The sequence below is a fragment of the Metarhizium robertsii genome (assembly GCF_000187425.2).
Source record: "Metarhizium robertsii ARSEF 23 chromosome Unknown MAA_Scf_1, whole genome shotgun sequence".
Lineage (NCBI taxonomy): Eukaryota > Fungi > Ascomycota > Sordariomycetes > Hypocreales > Clavicipitaceae > Metarhizium > Metarhizium robertsii.
Window position 1 is genome coordinate 1,460,273 of NW_011942149.1, and position 25,694 is coordinate 1,485,966.

The 25,694-nt window shown below is 51.6% G+C and overlaps 8 protein-coding genes across 8 annotated transcripts; 4 read left to right on the forward strand and 4 right to left on the reverse strand.

Moving 5' to 3' along the window:
* Positions 1-757: 757 nt before the first annotated feature.
* Positions 758-2,824, reverse strand: MAA_04949 (glycosyltransferase family 90 protein; the record flags this gene model as incomplete). The annotated part of the gene is made up of 2 exons (XM_007822460.1): positions 758-1,878; positions 1,954-2,824. 2 exons carry the CDS (start codon positions 2,822-2,824, stop codon positions 758-760), a joined length of 1,992 nt encoding a protein of 663 aa, XP_007820651.1.
* Positions 2,825-4,873: 2,049 nt separating this feature from the next.
* MAA_04948 (DASH complex subunit Spc34) lies at positions 4,874-5,688 on the forward strand (the record flags this gene model as incomplete). The annotated part of the gene is made up of 2 exons (XM_007822459.1): positions 4,874-4,938; positions 5,004-5,688. The coding sequence occupies 2 exons, from the start codon at positions 4,874-4,876 to the stop codon at positions 5,686-5,688; spliced, it is 750 nt and encodes a 249-aa protein (XP_007820650.1).
* A 242-nt stretch (positions 5,689-5,930) lies between these two features.
* MAA_04947 (DSBA-like thioredoxin domain-containing protein) lies at positions 5,931-6,470 on the reverse strand (the record flags this gene model as incomplete). Its single annotated transcript, XM_007822458.1, has 1 exon — positions 5,931-6,470. The coding sequence occupies one exon, from the start codon at positions 6,468-6,470 to the stop codon at positions 5,931-5,933; it is 540 nt and encodes a 179-aa protein (XP_007820649.1).
* A 401-nt stretch (positions 6,471-6,871) lies between these two features.
* MAA_04946 (zinc finger domain-containing protein) lies at positions 6,872-7,981 on the reverse strand (the record flags this gene model as incomplete). The annotated part of the gene is made up of 1 exon (XM_007822457.1): positions 6,872-7,981. The coding sequence occupies one exon, from the start codon at positions 7,979-7,981 to the stop codon at positions 6,872-6,874; it is 1,110 nt and encodes a 369-aa protein (XP_007820648.1).
* Positions 7,982-8,413: 432 nt separating this feature from the next.
* Positions 8,414-9,945, forward strand: MAA_04945 (DNA replication regulator SLD2; the record flags this gene model as incomplete). The annotated part of the gene is made up of 2 exons (XM_007822456.1): positions 8,414-8,555; positions 8,633-9,945. 2 exons carry the CDS (start codon positions 8,414-8,416, stop codon positions 9,943-9,945), a joined length of 1,455 nt encoding a protein of 484 aa, XP_007820647.1.
* An 879-nt stretch (positions 9,946-10,824) lies between these two features.
* On the forward strand, positions 10,825-14,325 carry MAA_04944 (DNA methyltransferase Dim-2; the record flags this gene model as incomplete). The annotated part of the gene is made up of 1 exon (XM_007822455.1): positions 10,825-14,325. One exon carries the CDS (start codon positions 10,825-10,827, stop codon positions 14,323-14,325), a length of 3,501 nt encoding a protein of 1,166 aa, XP_007820646.1.
* A 5,251-nt stretch (positions 14,326-19,576) lies between these two features.
* MAA_04943 (Folliculin) lies at positions 19,577-21,052 on the forward strand (the record flags this gene model as incomplete). The annotated part of the gene is made up of 1 exon (XM_007822454.1): positions 19,577-21,052. The coding sequence occupies one exon, from the start codon at positions 19,577-19,579 to the stop codon at positions 21,050-21,052; it is 1,476 nt and encodes a 491-aa protein (XP_007820645.1).
* Positions 21,053-22,537: 1,485 nt separating this feature from the next.
* Positions 22,538-24,079, reverse strand: MAA_04942 (26S protease regulatory subunit 6B; the record flags this gene model as incomplete). Its single annotated transcript, XM_007822453.1, has 3 exons — positions 22,538-23,669; positions 23,758-23,799; positions 23,925-24,079. 3 exons carry the CDS (start codon positions 24,077-24,079, stop codon positions 22,538-22,540), a joined length of 1,329 nt encoding a protein of 442 aa, XP_007820644.1.
* Between the last annotated feature and the right edge of the window lie 1,615 nt (positions 24,080-25,694).

Sequence of the window (25,694 nt, forward strand, 5' to 3'; positions counted from 1 at the left end):
CGCCCGATACCTTTCCATTTCACAGCCTCCCTACATCCCTCAGAAATGGGACTACCAAAGAAGAATCCTCCTATACGAATTCTTACATCACAATGCTGCTGCTCTTCCCCGTCCTTCTCTCCCTTCCGCTTGCCACCCACGCCGACACCTCCCATGACTTCATCCCCATCCGTCCCAGATGATGTCTTTTTCGTTAAGCAGCTTTCCGCTTCAAAGCATGGGGTGGTGGTACGGAAATACACAAGCTTAGTATAATCGAATCAGAATACACCAAATAAAAGTAGAAAGCTAGCAAGAGACTAAATTTTGAACGTGGGAGTCATGCCCGTTGAAACGTGGCGATTTGGAGTTTTTGTTAGCAGATGAAAGCGTTCGTGTGTAACCGTACAAGAAAAGAAACGATGGTAAAAACTCGGAGCAGCCCACTACTCCCCCTATCATACACTGCGTTCGTATCAATTGTTCACAAAGGTATAGTACATAATTCATGTCCGCCCGTCGCATAATGCTATACATGATGTTGAGGTTTTGTTTGTGTGTTTGTTCCACCTCGTCAAAACGCCAGACGCCTTCACTCCTTAGCCAGTAGAAAGAAATCTGATGATGTAGGAAGGACCAAACAAAAGACAGAAAAAAACCTGGCCAGCAGATTGGCAAGTGTTCAGAATCCCCTCCCCCTCCAGATGTCCCCAAAGCAGTCTACTTTTCCCTTCATCATTTCGCAGCACCCATCGACAGATCCGGCCTCGGCCTAATTTTACCACCACCATGACCATGACTTGGCCAGTGATGGGTTCTTGGCGACGTCATCTGTCCAGCCCATGGACTCGCGGTCGTCATCCATAACGCGAGCATATTCGAGTAACAGTCGCAGCATATATATTTGCATGTCTTCCCTGCGAAGGACCCGCTCTGCCCACTCTTTGCCTTCCATTGCAATTCTTTTGGCAGCCTCATCGTGAGAATTGCGGCCCTGGTATCCACGGAAGAATTCCATGATGCCGTAGTAGTCTGTAAATCGGTTGTCCATGGGAACAAAGTGCTTCCATGGCACCAGACGAGAGTCATGCCACTCACGGAAGATGGTTGACTTGATGGGGAGTGAAGTAGATCGCAGAAACCCTAGGTATCGGCCAGAAAATGAGTTGCCGTCAATGTCAGGCAAGAACTTATAGTTGAACTGCTCGCTCAGCTTGATGCCATCCATGGCTTTGAAGTAAAAGTCGGTATAGTTGCAATAGTTCCCTTGATCAGGGGTGTTGCACATGAGGTCGATGAACCCAACATCGGCGAACTCGTCAACCCAAGGTCCCAGATTTTGGTCTGCATGAGCCTGCACGCCATATTCCTTCTCCGGAAGAACAAAGTTCTCTGCCCTGTCCGCACCAGACTCGACACGAGCGACCTTGGTGCCATTGTTCATGGCAACGAACCGATGACGTTGGAAGCCGCGCCAATTGTCCTCTGTGTTTCTCCCACCAGTCGCCACACCGCGCCATATGGCTTTATCGGTCTTCTCGGGCCATTCAATACCGTGGTCACCGTTACCGACAAAACGCTCTTCTCCGCTGTAGTACATGGGTGCTGGAAGGAGAATCTCATTGTTGACAGTCAGCTTGGAACCACCAAACATGGGAAACATCACCTTGGTGGATTTGGTCGACAAGGGTCGGATGAGAAGGCCCTCCAGGCCTTGCAAATCAGGCTGATGACACACTTGGATTGACTTGGTATAGTTGGAAACGTAGCCTTTGTAAAAATGGGGTTTAGCATATGCATTGCTAATAGTTGGAGGGTCTTGGAAAGAGGTCTGAAGCTCCGTGGTCCTCGCAAGACTGTTGGGGGGGCAGCCACGCCGAACAATCTTCCAGTAGAATTCTATGGTGAGCTGGTTAGTTTGTGCCTCTATTCAAAGAATCGAATCAAACCAGCCACAGTACCGTTGACACTTACCATCCGTCTCCCAATTCTTATCAACAATGTCACCTGCTAGAAAGCCGGTCTTTGGTTCGGGCCAAGAGTGAAATTTGTTCACCGTCTTGGCAGCTTTTGGAAGCTTTCGTGTATGAGAGGCCTTCTTCATATATGCGTTGATATCCTCCCATGGGGCAACCAGTCGAGGTTCATCCATGGCATTAAGAGCTATGTCCATGTCGGGAAGCAAAGCCTCGATAGTCTTGGCCATGTCGAGCCAGATCCTAGTCCACATCCAATCGGACCCAGCCGTGGCTGTGCCATTACGAACATTGATAGTCATTTCAAACTGGCTAGCCTCGCGGCGCATCGGTGCAGGGTCGATGCCCCAGAATGGTTCCAAGTCTTCGTATATCTGGTCAAAGAATGCTTCTACAATCAGAGCATTGTGTGACTGGGCGTATTCGAACCATTTGTCAAAATGTGGAGGAGGATGCCTTCCACGAGCCTTGCGATAAGCCTGGGCAGCCTGCTCCAATGTTTTTGATTCGCCAGAAGATATTGCTGCAAACTGATGCTGAGCATCATAGATAAGCTTGTCTATCGGGTGACGGCCCTCTGAGTCAACAGTCGGTACAGTCCCTTCCGGTCGCCTGGTGCTGTCCGGCCTCAAAGGTGGTTTTACTGAATCTGAGTCGGTCGACTGGCTCTTGTCGGTTTTATCGTCATCAGCAGTGGTTCCCTTGCTTCCCCCAGGAGGGGGGTTCACGGTCAGATCAAAACTAACCAGGTCTTCAGCGCGTTGGTGAAATTTCCAAAACGCTACCAAGAGAATGAAAGCTAAGACGGCGTAGCGAAGAAAGTGTGACCGCCGCCGTACGAAGGGCCCAGTGAACAACATCTTGGACATTTTGTCTTCTTTGGACAGGCGAAGAATGTACTCCTTGGCCAGGGTCTCAATTTGTATTTCTGTATGTCAACAGTATCTGTCGTAGTAGTACAGACGGTCGAAGACTGCCTTTGATGGCCTCGGAGCTCGGAGCGATCGTCGCCTGATGGCAGAGGCGACTCGAAAGTTGTCGATGTGAAGCTGTTTGGCGACAGTTCCCGGGCGCAGGCGGCGAGAAGGGAGTTGGTTGAGTCCACTGGGATTTTTGGCGATTGTCCTGGCTAGCCTCATAGGCTTTGGGTAATAGCGAACACGGGCTACGCGCCAAGCTCAGCCTGTAAGTCTGTAAGTCTGTACAACGCAAGCCCAGGCATACAAGACGTTCCGTGTCTTCGAGGTCGGCGAGGGCAACGCCCGGTTAAGGAAGCATCGTAGACGAGTGTGTTCTGCAGTTCGTCAATCAAGTGGGCGAAGGGAGCACAACATCAGGTGGCACCACGGCGTAGGGCTGCTCTGCAAGCTTCAATGTTTAGTTGGTTGGAACCATCAAACGGCGCTCCGTACTACCTCCACCATTCCTTGACCAGATGGATGAATGAGTAATGAGTCCGGGGCCCCCTGGTGCAAATACTACTAGTAGTAGAGACTCCAGCAAGCATTGCAATCCCAAATGCACGCTAAAGCTCGACAGCGGAGCCCATGGAGAGGATTTAGGAGGGTAGACGCCGCTGAGAGAAGCACAGACCACGGACAAAGAAGGTTGTGGAGCGGTGCTTCGTACGGATCACAGAGTTCTCGAGCGACGAGACCGAACAATGAAGATTCCAGCAATCGATCCAGGATTGAACACGTGACATGGCAGGTCTTGCAGCTTGCAGCTTGCAGGCAAGAACTGCGGGCCAAGGGCAGATTGAAACAAAGGCAAGGGCGCGGCAAGACTTGAGCGGTTCTTGCCCTCACCAATAAACTTGCGGAGTAGTACTCCATACTATTACGAGTACTAATAGAAACCACATGTGCAGCTTTATTGTTAACGGTCAACGGCGGTCCATTGACAGCCCCAGCACGGCGCCACACGCATATGTAAGTCTTGTCGTCTCGAATGGCACGACACCTAGTGCATGAAGGTACTATACGGAGTAGGTAATCTGGGTAAAATTTCCAGTCCTGCGAGCCCGGCCAAAACGCGGCCACGCCATGACAAGCGTTGGCTTCATAATACTAAGGAGTCTGGTGCCTGACTATCACTCACCCCCACTGACTCAAGACCTTGCAGAAATGACTGCTCCTGTCATGGATGCGGGAGCCAAAAGTTAAATGGTGAAGCGCTTTTGTTTCACGCTTATTGGATGCCGTAGTAGTACTACTACATACCGAAGTACCAGATATTACAATGTCGTGAGGTAGGTACTCAAGTAGGTATGTACGGATCATATTACGAAAAGATTAGTGATTACTAGTAGTACGTACTGTTATTTCGATTGACGCTATCGCGTTGCAGGTATGCCACAGTAGCAGTAAGACAAATTGAGATGCGAAGACGGAGGAATGCCAACTAGCGCCCCTCTTATGCCGATTTATGCGTCGGAATTGGGGTCAAAATGATGACCCCGATTCCCTGCTCGATGTTGCGGCATCTCTTGACAGAACCCTGTACTGCGAAGTAAGTTCGTCTGTCAGTCAATGCTCATGAGGTAGTAGTAGTATGTAACTACTCCGTACGCATCGGCAGTTGAAGCTCCCACCTTGAACCTTTAAATGTCAAGTGGGTACGGAGTAGTACATACATCGACTTGTCTAGTCTGCCCCCACCGCGCTGACCTTGCTTGACACGTTCAACCTGTTCCACCCCGCCATGCAAGTCGCGTCCCCATTGCCTTTGACGACAGTGAACGAGCTCAAGACTGGGAAGTGGTGACGTTGCTGTCACAAGGCATTGAGGACCTCGCACCAGCCCAAGATTAGCAAGCCTAAAGACGTGCCCGGCGTCAGTCGGCTATTTGCCCATACTATTTGACTTTTGGCGAGTGCGCGCACATTCAACGCGCCCTTCATCATAACATCATCATAATGTCCATCTTATCTGGCCATCTTGAACAAATATCATACTCGTGTCAAGGAATAGACTCCTTACCGTAATACGCCTCCAACTACCCTTTTTTTAGAGGGGGAATTCAACAACAGGCTGACCTTTTCTCAGTTTCCCGCCACCAAAGCTCTTCACAAATGCTCTCCTCTCGAACCATGACATCACGTCTCTGATTAGAGACACGGAAGCTCACGAACGAGCTCTCTTTTCCGTTCCGCCGCCTCCGCCTCCAGCTACCCAGAGCCGTCGCAGCGCCGAACCTGAATCCAAATCCAAGGGCAGACGCCAAACAGTTTTCAATGTCGCATCGGGTGAAGTAACGACCGGTCCCCCGACCCGTGCGTCCTCGAACCCTCGCCGCCACACAGCGGTCGCTGCCGTCCTGGGCGGCGAGATGCACTCTCAGCTCCGGCGAGGAGAGACGGATCGCAAAGGCGATGTTGACGTTGAGATTTTGCTACGCGGCGCGGAGAAGCTTTGCGGCGTCTATGAGCTGCCTGGTGCGAGGGACCGCATTTCAGCACTGCGAAACAAGCACCGCAATGGAAAGAACACAACGGCATACTACGAGGCAAGGGTAGCCGAACAGGCTGAGCAGCTGGCCAGCATGAACAAGAGCTGGATGGGCGAGGACGGAAGCGAAGAAGATGACGCTGGGGATGAAAGCGAGCTTTGGACGGAAGAGGACCTGCGACGGGAGGAGGCCGAGGCAAAGGAGATGGAAGCAAAGAAGAGGGAACTTCAAGCAAGGCTGCGGCAAATGGAGAAGGATTTAGGAGGACTTATGGATTTGTGATGACGAACAAAAAGGTTGACGATGCCACGATACCCGGTTCAGTTGTATATACAACCCGCACATCTGAAAATACACTACAAGAAGCAAACGCACTCACTCAGTACATCGCTCGCCAGGGCTCGAATTCATACCCGCCACACTCTCCTCGTCCCTCGCCAGCACGAACTGCTCCCAGAAAGTCGGACGCATCTGCCGCCCCGTCTACCCCATGCTTGTCACTAATAATAAATGTCGGCACGCCTCTATACCCCCCTCTCATGCGCCTGCTCAACCTCGCTGTCGACCTGTTCGCCGCCGCCGCTGCCCTCTAGCCACGCCTTCGTCTCTGCGGCCTCAATACCAGCCGTTTCTGCGCCGCTAGCCAGATCATCCCAGCTAGTAAAATCGCCGCCCCCCTCGAAGGACATCTCCATCGCAGCCATCGCCGCACGATCCTCCACTTCTGCGCCCTTTGTTCTCCCCAGCTGAATCACGCGATGCGAGTCGCGTGTATTGCCAACCCACCCGCTAAACGTAGATGTGAAGCCCTCCTGAGCGACGGGCCTGTCGGCGCCGAACTTTTTGGCCGCCACGTCTGTGACGAGGACCGATTCAGCAGAGAGGTTGACGTCCAGGCGGCAGGCGTGCCAGCGGATTTTGAAGGTCGACGAGGATCCGCCGGGGATTGTTTTTCGGTAGAGCATGATGGCGCGCGAGAGACGGGCACGGCCGAGGTAGCAGAAGGGCAGGCGGTGTCTGAAATGATGGTGATCAAGATAGTCATGACGGAGTTGGCCTTCCATTGTGATGGGGTTTACAGATACGATGGGGGGGTTGTGCAATGAGGTCAAGTATGGGCTGCAGGAACCCCTTTGGATCTTAAATTCTCGGATCCTTTCCTTGTACATAGCAACAATTACCACTGTAAATTCAAATCACCCCACGATTGAACAGCAATCTCTCTGCCTAGACGTCTCCGATGTTGCGTGTCATCGTGGTGAGGCGGAGCTCTGCTGGTGTATCTGGTCCTTGGAATAAGGCCCAGGTAACGAAGCAAGCGGGTATTCGCCCAGAGGCACATTACTGTAAGTAACTGATGATCAAAGTTTGTGTATAAGTCATCATCCAGGGCATCGCTAGGGTATCATGTGCAGCTTTACAAACGCCGTGTCCAAAAACCCGCCCATTATGCCGTCCGTCTAGTTTATCTACTTCTCCGCCTGTTCCGCTCAGCAGCACGTCTCGATGTATAAGACTCATGTTTCGCGGACCGCCGTCCTCGGGGACGGTAAAATTCACCTCCACGCCTGGCCCGATATCTATCCGCATCCTCACCATGCCGCGTTGAACTATCCTCGCGGTGCACATCGTTTCTGGGCGCCTCACCTCTGGGCTCTCTTCTCCCAACGTCTCTCTCGTACTGTACAGCCCTATCCCAATCCTCAAGCTTCGTAAAGGGACTCCGCAGCCAAGCACGTAGCTCGTGCAAAAATAGCCTTGTATTCTCCCTCCCCAGGAAGTCGGACAGCATATCCTCCGCCTGGCCGCCGCTTCCCATGATATCCACAGACTTTAGGATAGCAATGATGTATTCTAAAAGAAATTCCGCATTATTAGCACGGCGATGCTGTATGGTTGTCCTGGAGCCAGTATGTGCGGGCTGCGATGTGCTTCCGTCGTCGTTTTCGCCTTCGTCATCAGGCGAGAGGAACGAAAAGACTCGGAGTTCTCGCCGGATCCACATCCTCGCACGGGAAATTAGCTCTGCATCTGAACAGAACATCTGTGGTGTCAATTCGCGATAGCGAGAGAGGCGGTTAGACCCGACATGTTTGGAGTATCGTTGGTGGCGGTACACGTCTCGTCGAGCAGCGACTACGTTGGAGACAGTAGTCGATCTCCCTTGGTTGCGAAATGGTCTGCCTCTTTGTCTTGTGCATCCAAATCTTCCTCTACGTCCGTAATATGCGGAACCATCGGATCTTGTTATTGTGGAAGTGCTGGTGGTGGCGGCTGTAGAAGGCTTTTGACTGATGAAGGTCGTGATGGGATCTTGGGCAGGTCCATGCAAGACTTTGACAACCTTGGCTTTACAGAGGGGGCATTGCGGTGTCTCAAACAGCCAGCTCGACACGCAGATGTAGTCAAAATTGCGGTGGCCGCACGGCAGCGCTTCGCATGGCTCTGTTATGACATCGAGACAGATGACGCAGCAATCGGCTGCATCTTCTTCCCTCGCAGCTACTTCGTTGAGAGTGTTTTGAAGGACACGGCGCTGTAGATCGTCAGTTCTTTGGTCTTGCTCTTTCTCCATGGCGATTTGCCGCAGAGATGTGACGAGGCAAGGTCCAGCAGGTGTCCTGGCGAAGAAATAATGTCCGCATAGATCAATGGTGGTTCGAAAAGGATGGACATGAAGTCTGGTTGCTTTACATCGCAGTGGCGAGGATTCAACGGCAAAAGTGGGGCCAAAGGTCCACCACAATCCAGAGACGTCACGTCATCTTCCGTGACGTCTGGTCTGGTGAGAGCCGCCGTAGCTTCAGCACCCTCCGGCACTAAAAATCGCGTCGCCCTGCTAAAATGGGGTCCGGCGAGACGCGTTTTCACGACGCGCAGGCGGACATGGACCGAGTCGCCAGACCACACAACGCTCCAGCATGCAACCCACAATGCTGTCTTATTCCAAGCACCTCGCTCAATATTTGCATGTGAGACTCTGCAAAGCACATATTTGCGAGTGATCATGGACGACGAGACTAGATCTCGGTACGAAAACAAAGCAAAGGATCTGAGAACGGAGCTGAAGGCTTGGGAGAGCGAGTGGGCACAAGCACACGGCGGGAGCAAGCCTGGGCGACAAGACATCAAGGACAATCCCGATATTGGTATGTGAATTTTTTATTTTTTTTATTTTTTTGGCATACAGCGGATGGTAGATGCTAACGGTTGATAAATGTGGCAGCACAGAAATACAAAGACTACAACAAAGCCCGCGACATTCTCTCCGGAAAGCAGCCACCACCGGCAAAATCAGAACCGAAACCCAAGAAGCGGCAACCAGATCCAATTCTTACAGAGACGCCACTTAAACGAACCAAGTATGCCCAAACACCATCCAAGCAACGAACTCACGATGAAGACTTGATGAATACACCCGCTATATCAAGAAAACTATTCAGCCCTGCACCAGTAACATCCCTCGGTCCCACCCCTCAGCGTGACGGCCGCGTCCTAGGCCTGTTTGATCTTTTAGTTGAGAAAGAGCTTGGCACACCATCAAAGAAGAACATATCAAAACCATCCGGTACACCAGGTCGATCTCGTGGCAATCTTCAGTCTACGCCTAGCAAGCGGACTGGCTCCTACGACCACGAAAGCAGCACCAGGCTCGGCAGAACGCCCATGTCCTCGAGTAAGAGAAACGTGTTGAATACGTTTGCGACGCCAAGGAAGACCCGACGGGGCAGTCTAGATGCCAAGACACCATCATCCGTATCCAAGCTGCAATTCGATACACCTGCTTTCTTGAAGAGACACACCCTGCCCGCGGTCGACGAGAATGCCATGTTTGCCGACCCATCGCCACTCCGACTACCGAGGAAGCCGCTTGTTCGGGGATTGAGTGAAATTGTAGCTAGTCTAAGGAAAGTTGAGGATGATGTGCTCGACGATGACGACGATCTGGATGCTCTTCGGGCAGCGGAGAATGAGGATACGGATATCCGTAGGCCAACGTCTCCATCGTTGGGCACGCGACAAGCATCAGATCCCGCGGCAATATCCACCCCAGCAATTGTGGAAGATAGCCAACGACCAGCATTGTTAGGAGGCTTTGACGACGAAAACATGTACGACAGTCCCGTTGAAGACGCCGTCGACCACAACGGCAACCCTCTGCCGGTATACAAGAAGAAAGGACAAAAGAGAACAACGCGCAAGGTCAATATTAAGCCAACACGAATCAAAAGGCCAGAGAACACTCCCAAGGATGGAAATGGCGATGAAGATGGAGAGGACGTGATCCCAGAAACGCAACTCATCAATGGTCCCGACGCAGATTTCGCGGACGTCGCATCAGGTAGTGATTTTGAAAACGAAGAGCCGGCCAAATCGACAGATAAGCCAGCAAAGGCGACTAAGAAAGAAGGGGCCGTGAAAAGGGTAGCAAGGAAGGTGAATGAGCTTGCTCACGCCAATTTCCACCGGTTGAAATTGAGGAATAACGGAGCCAAGGGAGGGCCAGGTTATAATAGCAGGTTTCGGCGTCGACAATAGAGGGCAGACTCGACGGGAGTACTTGATGTGTTATGAGATTACGATTTCATGGGTTTTTTTCTAGCGTTGGGCATTACAACGGAGCGATTCAGGGGAGATTTACTGCTTGTGGACGGTGTAGCGAAGGCAGCCGCGAGTAATCTGGAGTTAATACGTATTATCAATTTATGTTTTGGTGGTCCATGCAATATTCACTTGCGCCTGAATAATGAACATTGTGTGTGTCCCAACTTTTTGCTTGTTTATCTTATTATCCCCAAAATCTAGCAACTATTAAAGCAAAAGGGTTAAATTTAGGGCCATTCGACTGGAAAGTCGGTTTCGTCAAGTTGCTTTTCTGTTGTGTCAACTTACAGCGAACACTACACTTTAACTCTCAGGCGTCATTTCTTATTAGGAATGTTGTAATTGCACACCTCTTTTCTCATTACTACCCAGCGATTCATACTTTCAAAGTCAACTGTATAAGCGTCCTGAGAGCTATATAGAGCGCCTGAGCGCTGGCTTCTTCCACTAATCCAATATGTCACCGGTAATCCTCCAATACCAATAGCTCTCATCCTTCACATCATAACCTCTTCACTTGACTTTACGCGTTTTCTCAGTTCGAGAGGTAGTTGTAATGCTGCGGGGCAACATTATGACTTCCGTTTGTAGTTTTACAGTGTATTCTCACTTTTCGCTCACACTCTGTTTGTTCATGAATTCTTCCACATGGCCTTTTTCTTTTCCGGTTCACAATTAAGAATCGTTGTTTCTCTTTTTTTACAAACTATCCAACTACCATTACAACAGTTATGATTGGTCGCATTATCAGCACGCTTCCCATTCCAGACCCTGGCTACGTACGTCATATCTACCACAGCTTTATCGACTAACATGAGAAGCGAACTCGAGGCCTCTGAGACTGAACACGATACCCCCGTCTTAAAAGAGACTCTTGATACAGAGGCCGTATGGGCTTGCGAGAATGACTCGGCATCCTGTCAAGATGACTTGTCGCAGTGGTCCGAGACGCTGCGGGCAAGCTCATCGTCGCCGAGTGTCTTCTCCGAGGAATCCTCCAACTTGGCAGTAGAAATACCAGACTTTCAATTGTCCTCGCCTCGCTCCTGCTACGAGCCGTTTCACCCACCTGCTCCCCCAAAGTCTGAAGAAGATGCCTTGGAGTGTTTCGGCCTGTCTGTACAACGTCAATCTTCACCCTCTTCTGGCCATTTCGAACTACAGCTGGATGAATTTGCAGTCTACTTGGACACGGAAAACTATCCGTGTGAAATGCGCTGCCTGCATCACCTCTATGCTAGACCCGGCTATAGCAACTTCTTCTTCGACGGAATTCTGAGCAACAATGGACAAGGCAAGACGTTTATGAAACGAATTCCAATCAGCGCGGTTCCAGTGGGACAATACGGCCTGCAGTATCATAGTGTGGGCAATCAGATCTGGCTACAGTCCACGTATTGCGACCAGAGTGACATCTTCTATAAACTCTGCCTGCCTGCAAGGGAGTATCGCCGCTTCTTCAAGGCATTCCTATGGGTCGCCAACCTTGCCAAGCATTTCGTCGACTTTCTAGTCTTCATGGAAGAAAAGGGGACAAGAGTGACGATACGGCACTTCCAGAGTGCGTTTGGAGACTGGCTTCTTGTAGTCCACGGGGATGCTCCCGACTTGATGGACTGGCTGGCACAGCATGCATCGAGCGACTTTCGCACTTCCGTAAATGCAAACATTTCTTTTCTTTACAAGGAATACAGGGGAATAATTACAGACAGAGAGTACGGTTATCATGACATCTGGGCGGAGATATGGGATTTCACCAAGTACCCGGACCTCTCGACAGGAACTGCACAGGAGCTGACCGTCGTCACCGACTACGTCTATCACCGATTTTCTGACTTGCCGTTTGGAAACCGACTGCACAACTTCCCATTAAGCAGGAGGGCATCGGAGTTGAGAGAGCGTGCTAGCTTGAAGCATGGGCTTGAGCTGGCCTGCGCATCACATGGCCCAGCTACCAGTTCGTTCGTTAACAAGACAGGGGGAGACATCTCTGATATCACCCGTGCCATCAAACCCGGCGACACAATATCCACGAGAAGAGACGGTGAGGTATCGAGGTCCATGCGGAGACGTGAGCTCTCCAATGACTTCGCGGGCGTCGACCGGCGGTTTGCCCTAGTCCAGAAGGTTTGTGAACGCAGCGACGGTGGCAGATACTTTGAAGTGCTGTGGTACTACCGCCCTTCTGACACTCTTTGTGGCCTAATGAAATACCCGTGGGGGAATGAGCTGTTCCTCTCTGATCACTGTTCGTGTTCTGAGGAAAACAAAATCCAGGACTGTGAGGTCCTGCGTGTGCATAGTGTTCAGTTTAAAGGAGACTCGACAACAACGTCGGAATTCTTTTGTCGACAAAGATATCTCAGCAAGGAGAAGAAATGGATAGCTCTGGATGACTCGGATCTAATATGTTCACACTTGAATCCTCGGCTTCAGGATTCTACCTCTGGCAAATACCGGCCAGGAGACACGTTTCTTATCCATGTGAATGTGGCCAGCTCGACTTCCGAAGCATGTGAACTCATCAGCGTAAACACACGGGGCGCGGGAACTCGTCTCTGCTTCCGAAAACTGCTTCAGCGAAGCAATGTGGACAGCACGGCTGTTACTCCTGCCCGTAATGAACTAGTGTATAGCAATGAGTCGATCGAATGCGACCCGAGTGGTATCGTCGGAAAATGCCATGTTCGGTTCTTTGCCCACGATGAAAATATCCCAGCGCCATATAATCGAGCCGGAGTCGGCGGCTACTTTTACGTCACGCATCGAGTATCGCCCGCCGGGTTGTGCGTTCCGTTACGCAGCGTCCCGTCGTCACTACGCCAGGGATTTGATCCCGCTGTTGTCATCTCCGAGCTTCGAGGATTGGACCTCTTCTGCGGCGGCGGAAACTTTGGCAGGGGCCTCGAAGAAGGGGGCGCCGTTCGCATGAGCTGGGCCAACGACTGTAATGCCCGGGCAATTCACACCTACATGGCCAACTGCAGCCATCCCAACCTCATGAGCCCGTTCCTCGGGTCCATCGACGATTTTCAAAGGGAGGCATTTAGCGGCAACTTTTCCAAGTCGGTGCCTACCATAGGCAGCGTCGACTTCATCTCCGGAGGCAGTCCATGTCCCGGCTTCTCTACTCTCACAAACGACCGGACGACAGACGAACAGCGCAAAAACCAGTCTCTTGTGGCAGCCTTCGCCTCATGCGTTGACCTCTATCGGCCCAAGTACGGACTTCTGGAAAACGTGCCTGGCATTCTTCCAAGTAAAGCAAACAGAGAACAAGATGTCCTTGGCCAGTTTATGTGCGCAATTGTTGGTATAGGATACCAAGCCCAGGTGTTTTACCTCGACGCCTCGTCATGCGGATCGGCGCAGAGACGTTCACGCGTCTTCATAAGCTTCGCGGCACCAAACTATAAGTTGCCTGGTAAGCCTCAGCAAACTCACTCGCACCCGCCGGACACCAGGTATACAAGCCTTGGCAAACTTCCCACGCGCCGCCACGTGTTGGCAGAGCGTGATTTTCTACGAGCAACTCCATTCTCGTATTCTGTAGCTAGGCAGGTTTCGTCTGGACTTCCCAAGATACACAATGGTCAGACAGACACTTGCATCGCCTTCCCTGACCACCGCTTGGCTCGTGGGCTCACCAAGGGCTTGAAGGCGCGAATATCGCTGATCCCAAACCGGCCGTGGGGAATGAATTTACGCAGCGCGTCTCGCGGGATCCTCACGCCAGCTGAGAGAGGAGTGTTTGTAACAATTAACAGGAAGACATCAAAGCCTAATACTGAACCTCATAAACTGGACCGGCAGTCTTCCGCATACGGACGGCTATGCCCCAATCAACTTATTGGGGCCATTACAACAATACAGGTCCCCAACGACCGCAAGCATGGTCGCCAGTTGCACTGGCATGAGAATCGAGGCCTCTCCGTCATGGAGGCCCGTCGCGCCCAGGGCTTCCTGGATGATGAAGTCATCCTGGGCACCCCTGCAGAACAATACAAGATTGTGGGCAACAGCGTTGCGCGAGAGGTGGCCCTGGCTCTAGGGTTGTCGATTCGCGAGGCATGGGCAGAGTCTTGTGCCGATGATCAGGATACGGAGGCGGCCAAGCCTCTGTCCAGCTCCCTTGCAAGAGGTGCGCTTGGAGGGAATGCAGATCATGGTCCTCGTCATACCTCGGCGGCGGAGGCTTCAATTCGGACTCGCGTGATTCCGCAGAAGCGAAGACGACGTGCGACTTCGAGAATGCTGGTTGTAACAGGGCGTGCAAAGGAAAAGTGCCCACCCGAGTGCATAGATGCAAGATGACGGGACGGAAATCAGCATTGCACATGGTTGGCAAAATATAACATTCCCCTCCGCCCCTCCCCGATTTCTATTGTCGGTATTCAGATGCGAATGCAGCCGGGACAAGATGGCTTGGCATGGGACCTTGGGCTGGGAATCTGTAAGATTAGATCAATATGTACTCCGTATGCTACAATCAACAGAGTACGGGGTGCAACTCACCGTCTTTTTAGCCGCTGCCTGCCGGATACGTTGTACAGAGTGCAAGGGCCTCCTAGCAAGACAAAGAAAGAGTTATTAGTATCACGGTTCCATCGTGCACGTTGTGCATGGTGTATGGTCCTTGCGCAGCGACAAAGAGGACTATGTATGTGTGGTAAAGTCCGCAAGTACGGAGCAGTAGCAGCACTTGAATGTATTCGGTACCATCGACGGTAAATTAATTTTGCACCGGCTGATAATTTGCCCAGTTGCAGGGATGCCAAAAAACAACGCAATAGTTTTGTTTTCAAACCAAGATATCACCCGACATCGGGCCATGTTAGCTGCCAAGCCATCACAAATCCTTTCACCTGTCAAATCAACTGTCGGGCAATTCTAGATACTAAGCATTTCGTGCCACATTACTGGTGTTGCTCTGAGGACGAAGAACAAGTAGGATTGAGCCGTTTCGCCGGCATGAATGGGCCCGTTATGCCAACCTAACGGTCAATAACAACATGGATCATGTCTTATTGTCCCTTTTCCTTTTCTAACCCTGCATGCGGCAATGGGGAGGCGAGGCGCGCTACCATTCTGTCGGTTTGCGTTGCATGTCTGTACGGGCACTGCATCCGCAATTTTCCACGGATACTCCGTATGTACATATCACAGGCGGTTACGGAGTAGGGTGGACGGATGATGATGAAGAGAGCCCTCCTGCTATGTACTTTCCATCTTGATTGGGCTTCCGGGTGTCAGCCGGCGAGGGCCGAATTTCCGAACGCTGATGGATGAGTTGCCATGTCGTTTCAGTTAATATCCCATATGTCAATGCAGATTGCACTTGCACGGGTAGCAGTTACAGGTTCATTAAATGTCTCGGAGAAACGGGTTTGTGCGTTCTCATCCTGTGCTGAATTACGTACCTAGAGTAGCATCTGTAACGTTTAGACTTCGGCCCCCTGTTCCTGCGAGGCTGTACATAACCGACGCTTGGAAAACGCTGTTGCACGGGGAAGACACTAAAAAAAAAAAAGAGAGAGGGAGGGAGGAAGAGGGAGGCACCATTATCCGTTAGGCTTATGTTGCCGCTCTCAAGCCTTCGTTGGTCGGGATCAAGTTTTGCGATAGCAAACCCGGGTTCGTGAAAAAGTCGTGCGATTGCGTGTCTCAAATAATGTGACGGGGCGTCATGTCTCGGATTTCTGGTGATGCAGATTTCAGGCCGACTTGACAACCGAGTTACACCGGTAATGCTAGCAATACTATTGCCGGCGAGGGAGGCAGCCAGGCATTGTCGTCCTTGGATCGTCGAATTCTGTTATTGAAGGGCCGCCGCCTGCCTGACCGCCGCCTCTGAGACGACCACGCTGCTTGGGCTCTCTCACGCACCCATCCATGATATTGTGAGAGTGACATCAGCTTCAGTCCGCATGGATTTCGAAAATGGGCGGGTGGTTGTTGGCTCAATCAAACGGGATGCTCCGGGTCTCACACAAGGGGTACCATCCAACAGGCATGCCCCTCACCGGTCAAATTTGCTGTGGTCGTGGGGTCCAAAAACTGATCCCCAAGGCTACCCAACTCGGGCCAGGCGAATCGCATCCGCTGTCGCTTCCAAATCCCTCTTGTGACAGTGGAAATGTGATGTAATTAGTGAGCGAGCCAAGCTTCGTCTCCAGCAAGCAGTCCTTACCAGAGAGCCGAGAGGCAATGCTCACATCTTCCCCGTGGAGGATAACCGTCACACATATGTTGCTCCGTATGGGGAGCGCTTGAGTGTCACAGTCATCCACGTGGCTAGCACGGTTCTGACTGGGTTCTACTCAGGTTCTGGTGCATATTACCAGCAGTACGACCATAACCCGGGTTCCATGCGACCATCCCTGCCCTTGTACGGAGTATGGAGTATTGCTTGTTGTGTGGGTTGGGCTCGATAGGGCCAGTTGCTGTTATGAGCATAGTCCGTTATCAGGCTTGCAGGGCCAGCCCAGGAAAGTAAAGTTATCATGTGAGCACATCTTCGACCAGACCGACGACAACCTGGAGAATTCGCACCCGTTAGGTTTCGCAAGGATGGCCTGATTTTCTTTACAGAAGTCAAGCATGACATGTTGGCTTGTCATGGGCCTTTCAATTTCGCCACACCTACGGAGTTACTCTCCACAAAGATGCCGCCGACCGAGCAGTGACCTGAATGTTGAGCTCTCGAAGAATATACATAATAGGTGGTAAGGACGCTGGGCAATATTTGTAGTATGTACAGAACTCTGGCGACCACGATATACATACATGCGTGCTGCCGACGCTCCCATTGTTTTTTGCTATGCCAGCACACGCATCAACTGTATTTTGGTCCTGGTTTCGATGGCCTGCAACGTTCCGAAATGAGGTGAAGTACTTCGTCGTTTCATCGGCAACGATAATAAGTTATTTGTGCTTAGTCGTGTAAATCTTTGCCGCTCCATCATGGCCAAGTCGCCTCCTTTTTTTTTGCCGTCGCCGTGTCCTAGCCAAGTTCTGGACAAATGATCCTTGATTACTTTGTATGTACGGAGTACGAATGGCTTTAATTTTGCATTTCCAATCCGGCAGTTCCCGGACGTGGGAACTGTGAAGCCACATGTGGTGGAGTGCACTGCCCTGAAGCGTGGACGGGGTACGCAACTTATTATTCCAGTACGGACGACGGACCAGGCCCCTTCTTCTTCGTCACAGCAAAGACGCAGAATACTAGCGGGCTCGGGCTCGGGCTATCGGCTTCGACGATCACTGCCTGTCTGTCGTCAGCATTTGAACCAGAGCCCTGTGTTAGGCGGCGTCGCAGCCTGTACCCACAAATAAACATTGATGCCGAGGGTCTTTAATCCTGAAGCTTCCGGCAACGGTTCCGCGACGAGGGAAGAGGCCAAGCGCTGTGGTGTCTGGTCCGATGTCCCACAGAGGATGGACTGTGGCTGTCTCTACGGAGTACCTCCACAGCTTTCTAAATCCGGAATACTGTTGGTATGCACGTCAAAGGACAAGCTGTCCGCCAAAACAGTGGTCCCAAGCTATAGCCGTCAATGCAATAGTACTCCGTACTACTAGCACAGATAGCGGTTCCTCGTCCAGGGCTGCAAGGTTAGCCACATGCCAGGCTTCATTGAGGTACTTGACACAATAGTTGGGAAAAGTCGAATTTGACCTGCTCGAGTGGCTGAGTGGATGATGGGTTCCGTAGCTCCAACCTACCAGACCAACTGGGGGGGTTCACGACTCATCCCTGGCCCAGACCAAACGTCTGCTGCAAAGCACCCCCGTCCACTTGTTTCGCGCCAGGACAACGTTGTCACTGGCTGCTCGTTTCGTTCTAGAAGACCTGTCGGAGCGCTTGGCTTTGTCACAGAACCGTAACGACGGATCCATGATTTGTGGGAATATATCAGGAACTGGTGAGCCCACATCAGTGGTCCGTAGCCATCGGCGGGCTGCTTGCATTCGTTTGCTCGCAGGCATACTCCGTACATCTGTGGTCTCTTCTTTTCTATCACTCGATCGAGTCGGTTCGACTACTCGCGCAGTGACCGACAACGTGCCAGATTGCGTAAATAATCCATTGTGTTTGCAGACTGAGCGAGACACGAAGCATCGCTCGTATTGCCTCAACAAGAGCTCAGAACTGCTTAGACGGGGAAGCCACGACCCGCCGCCGTCACTTCACGCCTTCCTTGAGCCCGCTGCCCTCTCCCTCACGCCGAAACTTTATTTTCCGTGGCATCCGCTCTTGCTTGGTCTTGTCTTTATTGCCCATTTCTCGCAGCAACCTCCTCCTGGGATCTTTGTATCCGCATCCCTCGTCTCGCTTGCGGGCTGCCGTCATCTCGATCCGCAGGCAGACTCTCAGCAGCCGACGAGGAGACACGACTGGCCCCAGGCTGACGCCTCTGGACCAGGCACTCGTACAAGCAGCATTAACGCCACCGACTGCAGAGCGCAAGACTCGAGGCGACTTGAGGCATTCGGGCCGCGTCCTGCAAAAAAGACGTCCGCCCAACAACAACCACGCGGGCTCCCGCATCGGGTCAGAGCTCCCGCGACAGTCCGCGACAGTCCGCGACAAGTCGTACCACACTGCAACGACCATCTTACAATTCATCACCAGTCCAAGCTTGAGCTTGTCGCTCGTCTACTACGACTACGGCCACTTCGCGATCTCGGAGCCGTGCGCCAGCATTATATTTGTCAATAGCATCACACCCGCCCACCGACTGGTCACTTTGCTACCTCGCCAGTTCTTTGCATCATCTCGGCATCCTCGCCGCATCGTTCTGCAGTCATCTCGACGTTGGCGTCGACTCGCCCCTCTCCCTCCCCAGCACGCGCCGTGTTTCTAGACCGAAATCCCACCTTGCTCCTCCTCACGATAAGATAAACCCCTCGATCTCTGGATGCGTCATGACCTACATTGTAAGTCTCCCACCTACATACAGTCGACAAATATCGGACAGCGCATGGCAGTGCTGCTGCAAGGCGCCACACACACAATGCCTGCAGGAAGCCTGCAGGAAGCCTGCATCCTCCCCCAACTCTTTCTAGCATCCTAGCCCTCTTTGCACATCTCCCCTCCCTTTGTTTCCTCTGTCGCAACAAGTGTGCTCCCTTTTAGCTGTCCTCGGGCTTGGTCTCGGCCGGCGTTTGCGCAGCTTGTACTTGTCTACCTTCTCCCGCGCTGACACCAATATGTCGCTTGCACACCATCTTCGCTCACCGCCTCTGTTGTCCAGTTGTTCTACATGGAGGCTCTTGTTGTATGTTTCTTCTGCGAACTTGGCCGGAGCTTGTTTGGTTTTGAAGAAACAAGACAATCTCCATCAACCCTGCTGCATATCGAGTCAGCTGCGCTGCAGTTGGACCTATGATTTGTCACGGAATCGAGACTCCGGCCCAGTTTAGGATACATACCTACATCGCACCTCGTTGCCTCTTGGGCATGTCTTGAACCTGTTATACTACTCAACAAGTCTCTTCCAAGCCCCGTCCATAATAGCAGCTCAAGTGATGCATTTTCGTGGACACATCACAGCTCACCATGGCCATTGGCAATAAGCTAACTACTGGTTTAAAGTTATGCCTTGCTCACTACTGTGACATCCATGGGCCAACCCCGTTGATGGTCACCGAGGGACTGAGAAGTCCGTGTTCTGTGTGTTTTGAGGAAGTTGATCCCATTAGTGCAGCAACCGGCAAAACGAAATGCGATGTTCGAACACGATCAGGTGGTCCGACGTCCGCGCCGCAATCTCAGTCTTCTGTTGCCCTTAATAATACGTTTAGGGATCTAAGCATCGGGCGCAGCGGCTCTGCACCTGCCTCGGAGCATGATGCCCACGCGCAACGTGCTGCTTTGCGCCGCTCCACCACAGCATCTGGTAATACAAACTACACAGTCAGCTCTTCGGCTCTCGACACGCCGCCAGAAAGCCCGCGGCCAGTTTTCCAGCAACCTCGCCGGGATTCAAGCTTCCGGCGCACTTATGATGACACTGTCACCAAGAAACAAGGCCCTTGTGATAATTGTGCTATGACGCTACCAAGGCGACAAACTTCTGGCGCAACCCCAGAGGACTATGCAACAGGGGCACATGGACCGACTCTACGCACCAAGGCTCCCGTCGAGAGGGTGTTTGGGCCTGCTGGACAGACCTCCCCACCTAACTCGCAGACCTCGAGTGACACGGATGGCGATCGCGAAACGAGTACGCGACGTGTGCGATCGCGGAGAACAGCCCCAACGGCGAGTAGCTCTAGAAATACGTCATGTTCCAGCACATCGACCTCATCAGAGCGAACTCCATATCACTTTCACTACGTCAACTACACATCTACCCACGAACCCATCCTGGCTGATTCCTTCTCGTTGATTCGTGCGTCATGTCTGCGTGCCCTATCCTTCGAGACCCTTCCTCGACCTCCGTCCACATCTACTCCGACTTCCTCGCCACAGCTTAATACATCCCCGTCATTTGTAACGACGCAGAGTCCGGGCTCGGCAGCAACAGGCGGGCCAATTTTTTTTGGCGATGCCCTAGCAGGTTATACCACAGCATACATCTTTCGCATTCCAGATGTACATGCTCGAGGGCACAAGCGAGTGTACGCGTTTTTAGCCCTTAGTACACACAAAGAGAGACTAGCGATGAAGACGTTTGCTATGATTTCAGCCGCCTTCAGGGATTTGGCCACCTGGATTCAGCAGCTCGCTGAAGCGGAAGCGGAACGCACGACAGCCAACTCGTCCCCCATTGGCAGTGTCATGTACGGTGGCGGAGCACAACCACAGCCCCAACCCTCTGCCTTTGACCCTCCTGCCGCAGTTGACCGGTCTGGCAGCAGCTTCCTGACTGGTGGGAGTGCCTTCACAAGGCGTATGGGCGGTGGACCGGGTGCTTCGTCACTAAAGGCCCGCGGGCTCGCGGAGCTCGTTGGACAGCCTGATTTTTTCATTGAGCTGCATGGCAAGTTTGTGCAACTCCTCTTCGAGGTTGGTGTCGCTTTGAATTCTTGAACCGGGATTAACAAGGCGGACCTTGGATTTCGATACGTTTGAATACGGTTTAATGTCCCACGACAAAGTATGGTCGCGACGATTTGGCCTCGTTCCTCGTGAATGGACTAAAGCTTGCCATTGCCGAACCATTGCTGTGGTCATGGTAAACTACCCACTGCATAGATTACGATTATTCTATACCCCATTTCTTGAGAAAGAGACGAAGATCGCCTTGCGTGCCTCTCTCCATCATCTTCTGCATAGCATCGGCGTTCAACATCATCCCTCTTGACAGAGGTCAGCTGGGTAATACTAATGCAAGCTCTATTTCTTTTTGACGTTTTATACGGAGTTTACGACCTAATTTTAGCCACTGCCCTTTTGGGGTATACGGTAAATGGTGTACGACGTTTTGTTAGAGCTCACCTCTTATTCAGAGCTTGTCAGTGTCATGTGCAGTTGCGCAAACACATGTCTGGAGTCTTTTGTACTTTATTCTGTTGATTTGACAAATTGGAAAAATCAACTTTGGTCAATACCCGATATCATAATGGATCGATGTCCATTGTTTCTGTTTTTTTTGTTTTTTTTTATTTTCTTTTACCAGGCGCAAACATGGTTTAAAATGGCACATGGGTCATGGGGCATATAGACACGAGGATCAATTCGGAAAAGGTCGGCATCACCAGGCTTACAAAATCAGCAATTTGGCTGTAAGGCAGGAAAAGTGTGGTTACGGCGGTGAATTGGTACACGGTATGCAAAGAAACGGTTCATTTTGTATTTTGAAGTGACGTGGTCACTGTGAATAGACGGTCGGAGAATACTCCCGCTTTGCGATGGTGCTTTGAACATTGTGTTTCTAGTTGTGCATTTTCCCAAACCAGGTTGTCCGAGTGATGATGAGTGCCGAATATCCAGACCGGAGTAGCATTGGACCTGAACTTTTGACGTGTCATGTTGTACTTGGGTATGCAATAGGATTTGAAATTCAGCAGACACCAGTCATGCAGGTTTGGTGATACAGAAACGGTGCGAAAGAGGTGGGAATAAGCTTGTGGTTTCATTGCATAGAGGTACTGGTGGCTCACTGTCACAATACCGAACGCTACTGCACCGTGTCGGGCTTCCCGTCCCAAGCTGAAATCCATTAAGCCGTCGGGATACGAGCCAGCGTGGCGTCTCACGATATGGTCGCTGGAAGCCGTGGTGACGAAGAAACGCAAATATGTTATGTAGCTCGAAACGACTAATAGTACTAAATATACAATATTTTGCCTATTGTCCTACAGCACTGAAAGGTAGATCGTGCTTCCAGCTCAGTTGGGTCTATTAGTTACAGCAACATTCCCGTTGATATGCTCCCCTGTGACCTTGATCCGGAATTCGCCTCCGGTCTGCAACTATCCTATTCTTCACCGTGGATTTCAGAATATTGCAATGCTGAAGCTTCGTTGGCAGCATCCCCAATACCACGACAACACTGCCACACCTCGCACATCCTTATTTGTAAAAGTCAAACTTGTTATCGTCACTCGTACCCTTGACTTGGCTGGAGTATGCATCCTCCAAGTCGCTCTGAATGATGTTGTATCGGTTCTTGCGGACCGCCCGCAAACCAGCCTCCTGCATGATGGCGGCAATAATGGCGCCTGAAAGAGGGTCGTTGCGTACAATCAAGCTGTCCAGGTCGACTTCAGGGGCGAGCGACATCTTGCTGGCAATAGTGGTGAAGATGAGACGACGTTCGCGGCGATCCCGCAGCGAGGGGAACTCAATCTTTCGGTCCAACCGACCGGGACGCAGCAAAGCGGGATCCAGAGTATCGGCACGGTTCGTGGCCATGATGACCTTGACGTTGGAGGTTTGGTCGAATCCGTCCATCTGGTTAAGAAGTTCAAGCAAAATACGTTGGACTTCACGATCGGCACCAGTTTGGGCATCAAAACGCTTGGTGGCAATAGCGTCGATTTCGTCAATGAAGATGATGGCAGGTGAGTTTTCGCGGGCCATTCGAAAGACATCTCGGACCATTCGGGGACCTTCTCCGAGATACTTCTGAACGAATTCAGAGCCAACAACTCGAATAAAGCTGGCAGTGGTCGAGTTGGCGACGGCTTTGACAAGCATAGTCTTGCCCGTTCCCGGGGGGCCGTACAACAGAACACCACGAGGGGGGTCAATACCAATCTGCTTGTAGAGGTCGAAATGTGTCAAGGGTAGTTCAACAGCCTCCCGAATCTCCTGCTTCTGCATATCCAACCCGCCAACATCGGCATATGTCACATCAGGTTTCTCGTCTGCGCCAAGCATGGCAATGGAAGAGTCGGCTTCAGGGGGGAGGATGTCGACGAGGGCATTTGAGTGTCGATGGAGGGCGACAGAGGATGAAGGCTTGAGCAACTCGCGGTCAAGGGTAGACAGGATCCGGACAACATAGTTAGATCCGGTACTTGACTGAACGATACCCGTGCTGCAAAACGAGACTTGGGTCAGCGAACAATTTCTCGCAAGGACAATTATAGGACAAATATACTTTTGATCGATGGCTTCCATGAATTGGCCGATGACTAACGGCACACTCTGAATGCGCTTGATTTCTTCCTGGGCTCGCACCAGCTCACGCTTCAGGCTCCTAAGAAATATGCTGTGTTAGATATTGTTTCCGGTTCCATGGCCCCATGGCGAGGACGTGTGGGAGTGGCGAATAATGGAAGGTATACCTTTGCTCATCCTTGATGTACTCTTCTTGCAGCTGAATATATCTGTAAACAGTCAGTACAAGGAGTTCGCGGTAGTATATGTCGGCGGCTCCGGCTGAGAATAGAATTCGCAGGAAAATATGCCAAGACTCAAGAAACATGGCGACAAAAAATGAGAATGTGCTTACTCCAACTGTCTCTGCAACTTCTTCAGCGAGGCGTAGTCATCGCCGCCCTCTGTCGGTAGGCCCTCGAAGTTATCAATAGTGGGGATTGTTGACGGAGCGGCCTTTTTATGTGGCGGCGCGTGGTTGACCTGGCTTTCAACTGCAATGTCGCCCATTTTATGGCAGCAACGCAGCTACCTCTGCGACGAGGATATGATGTGAGATGGGTTGCGAACGGAGGTGGAAAGCGGTCGAAGTCGTGATTCAGATACCCAGTTGGTAGCGAATGCACGAAGTTAGTCACGTTGCAATGTGTGATACAATGTCGAGATGGACGAGATTCGTGAAGGGCGATGCTGAGAGGTTGATGAAGGATGGACTGTGATGGCATCATGCAGAAGCTCTGCGCACCGTAGGCGTCAATGGCGAACGTAGCCTCGCAGAGCCTGGAGGAGCTCGAATGCTTAGTCATGTTGGTTGGTTGGTGGATCACTGGCTTAAAAGGGAAGCATGCACGTGACGAGGCATGCAGACGACCGACCCGAGAGACTACACCGACGACTGCTGAGGTACAAGTGCCTGAACAGCCTTCCAGGCATGCGTCAAACTCGAAGCCAAGCGAACATGAATTCCAGGACACCACGTTACTTAGAGCCATGAACTCTTAGCATGCAGCAGTAATGTGGCTGCTGCTTGGTGTCTTTGCCCAATGCTGAACCTGGATGGATTGGTCTAGGTCAAACCACGACGCTACACAAGGATGCCCAAGCGACCTGGATTTCAACTGACGGTAGCGCAGAGGAAGCGCCTGAAGGGAGGAACGGAGAAGAATGAGATGTCCCCGAGTGGTGCAGGTGGCTCGCATATGCAGACTGGGCAGGCATTTCATGCATTTAGGCGCTCAGCAAGCTATTAAGCAAGGTATCGCGTCCAATTGCTTGAAACAACGACTTGGGAAGGGTCGTGAGGTTGGCCGGAGGCAGGCTGTCGATACGGAGCCCGGTCAAATGGAATATTACTCCAGACGAGAGTGAATGTGTCAATACCCTAAGTAACCACCATTTTGGCCACTTAATCCCACTAACTAGTTGTTCAAGGCAACATGCCTAGATGTTTGTCTATCAGGGGGCATTATGCCGAGGTATATCAGATACATGCAATGTAATGTAATGCAACATAGGAGCATATAAGTCATGGGTGGTATTTTGTTGGGTCAAATCGTTTTGGCCTCGTACACCATAGAATGGAGTAGAGTTGGACCCCAGGTTCGGTCAAGCTCGACGACAAGCTATTATTAGCATTCTTACAGGAGCAGAAGATGATACATTCGAGGCTTGGTCGGGCCTGGAGCTGGAATGGCCTGGTGTTCTGGATCTGGTACTCTCAGTGCCGACGTTGCGTGAATCCGAAAAGACTCCAACTTGGTCAATGTCTCAGCCCTGGTGGTCTCCGTACCCGCAATCAGAAAGATGGATTGATGGATCCCCAACCACCAACCCTGGTCTCATCTGGTAGCATTTTCGCTTGTTCGACTGCATAATAAAAAGCCAGTTGAGGCTCAGACTAGCTGTCACGAGATGGTACCTCGCCAAGGTTGGGCTCGAGCCTGGACGAGCAAGCTATTGCACCGGGTACTCGGTACATGGGCCGGAGACAAATGCCGACGGTGAGAACACAGCCAAACACACTGTCGGAGTACTCTTGCATGTCGAATGAGACGCTTTTTCTGTGAGCTAAAAGTCTATGTATGATCAATCATGGCACAGGTCCCATCTCCTGTCTCGATCCCCT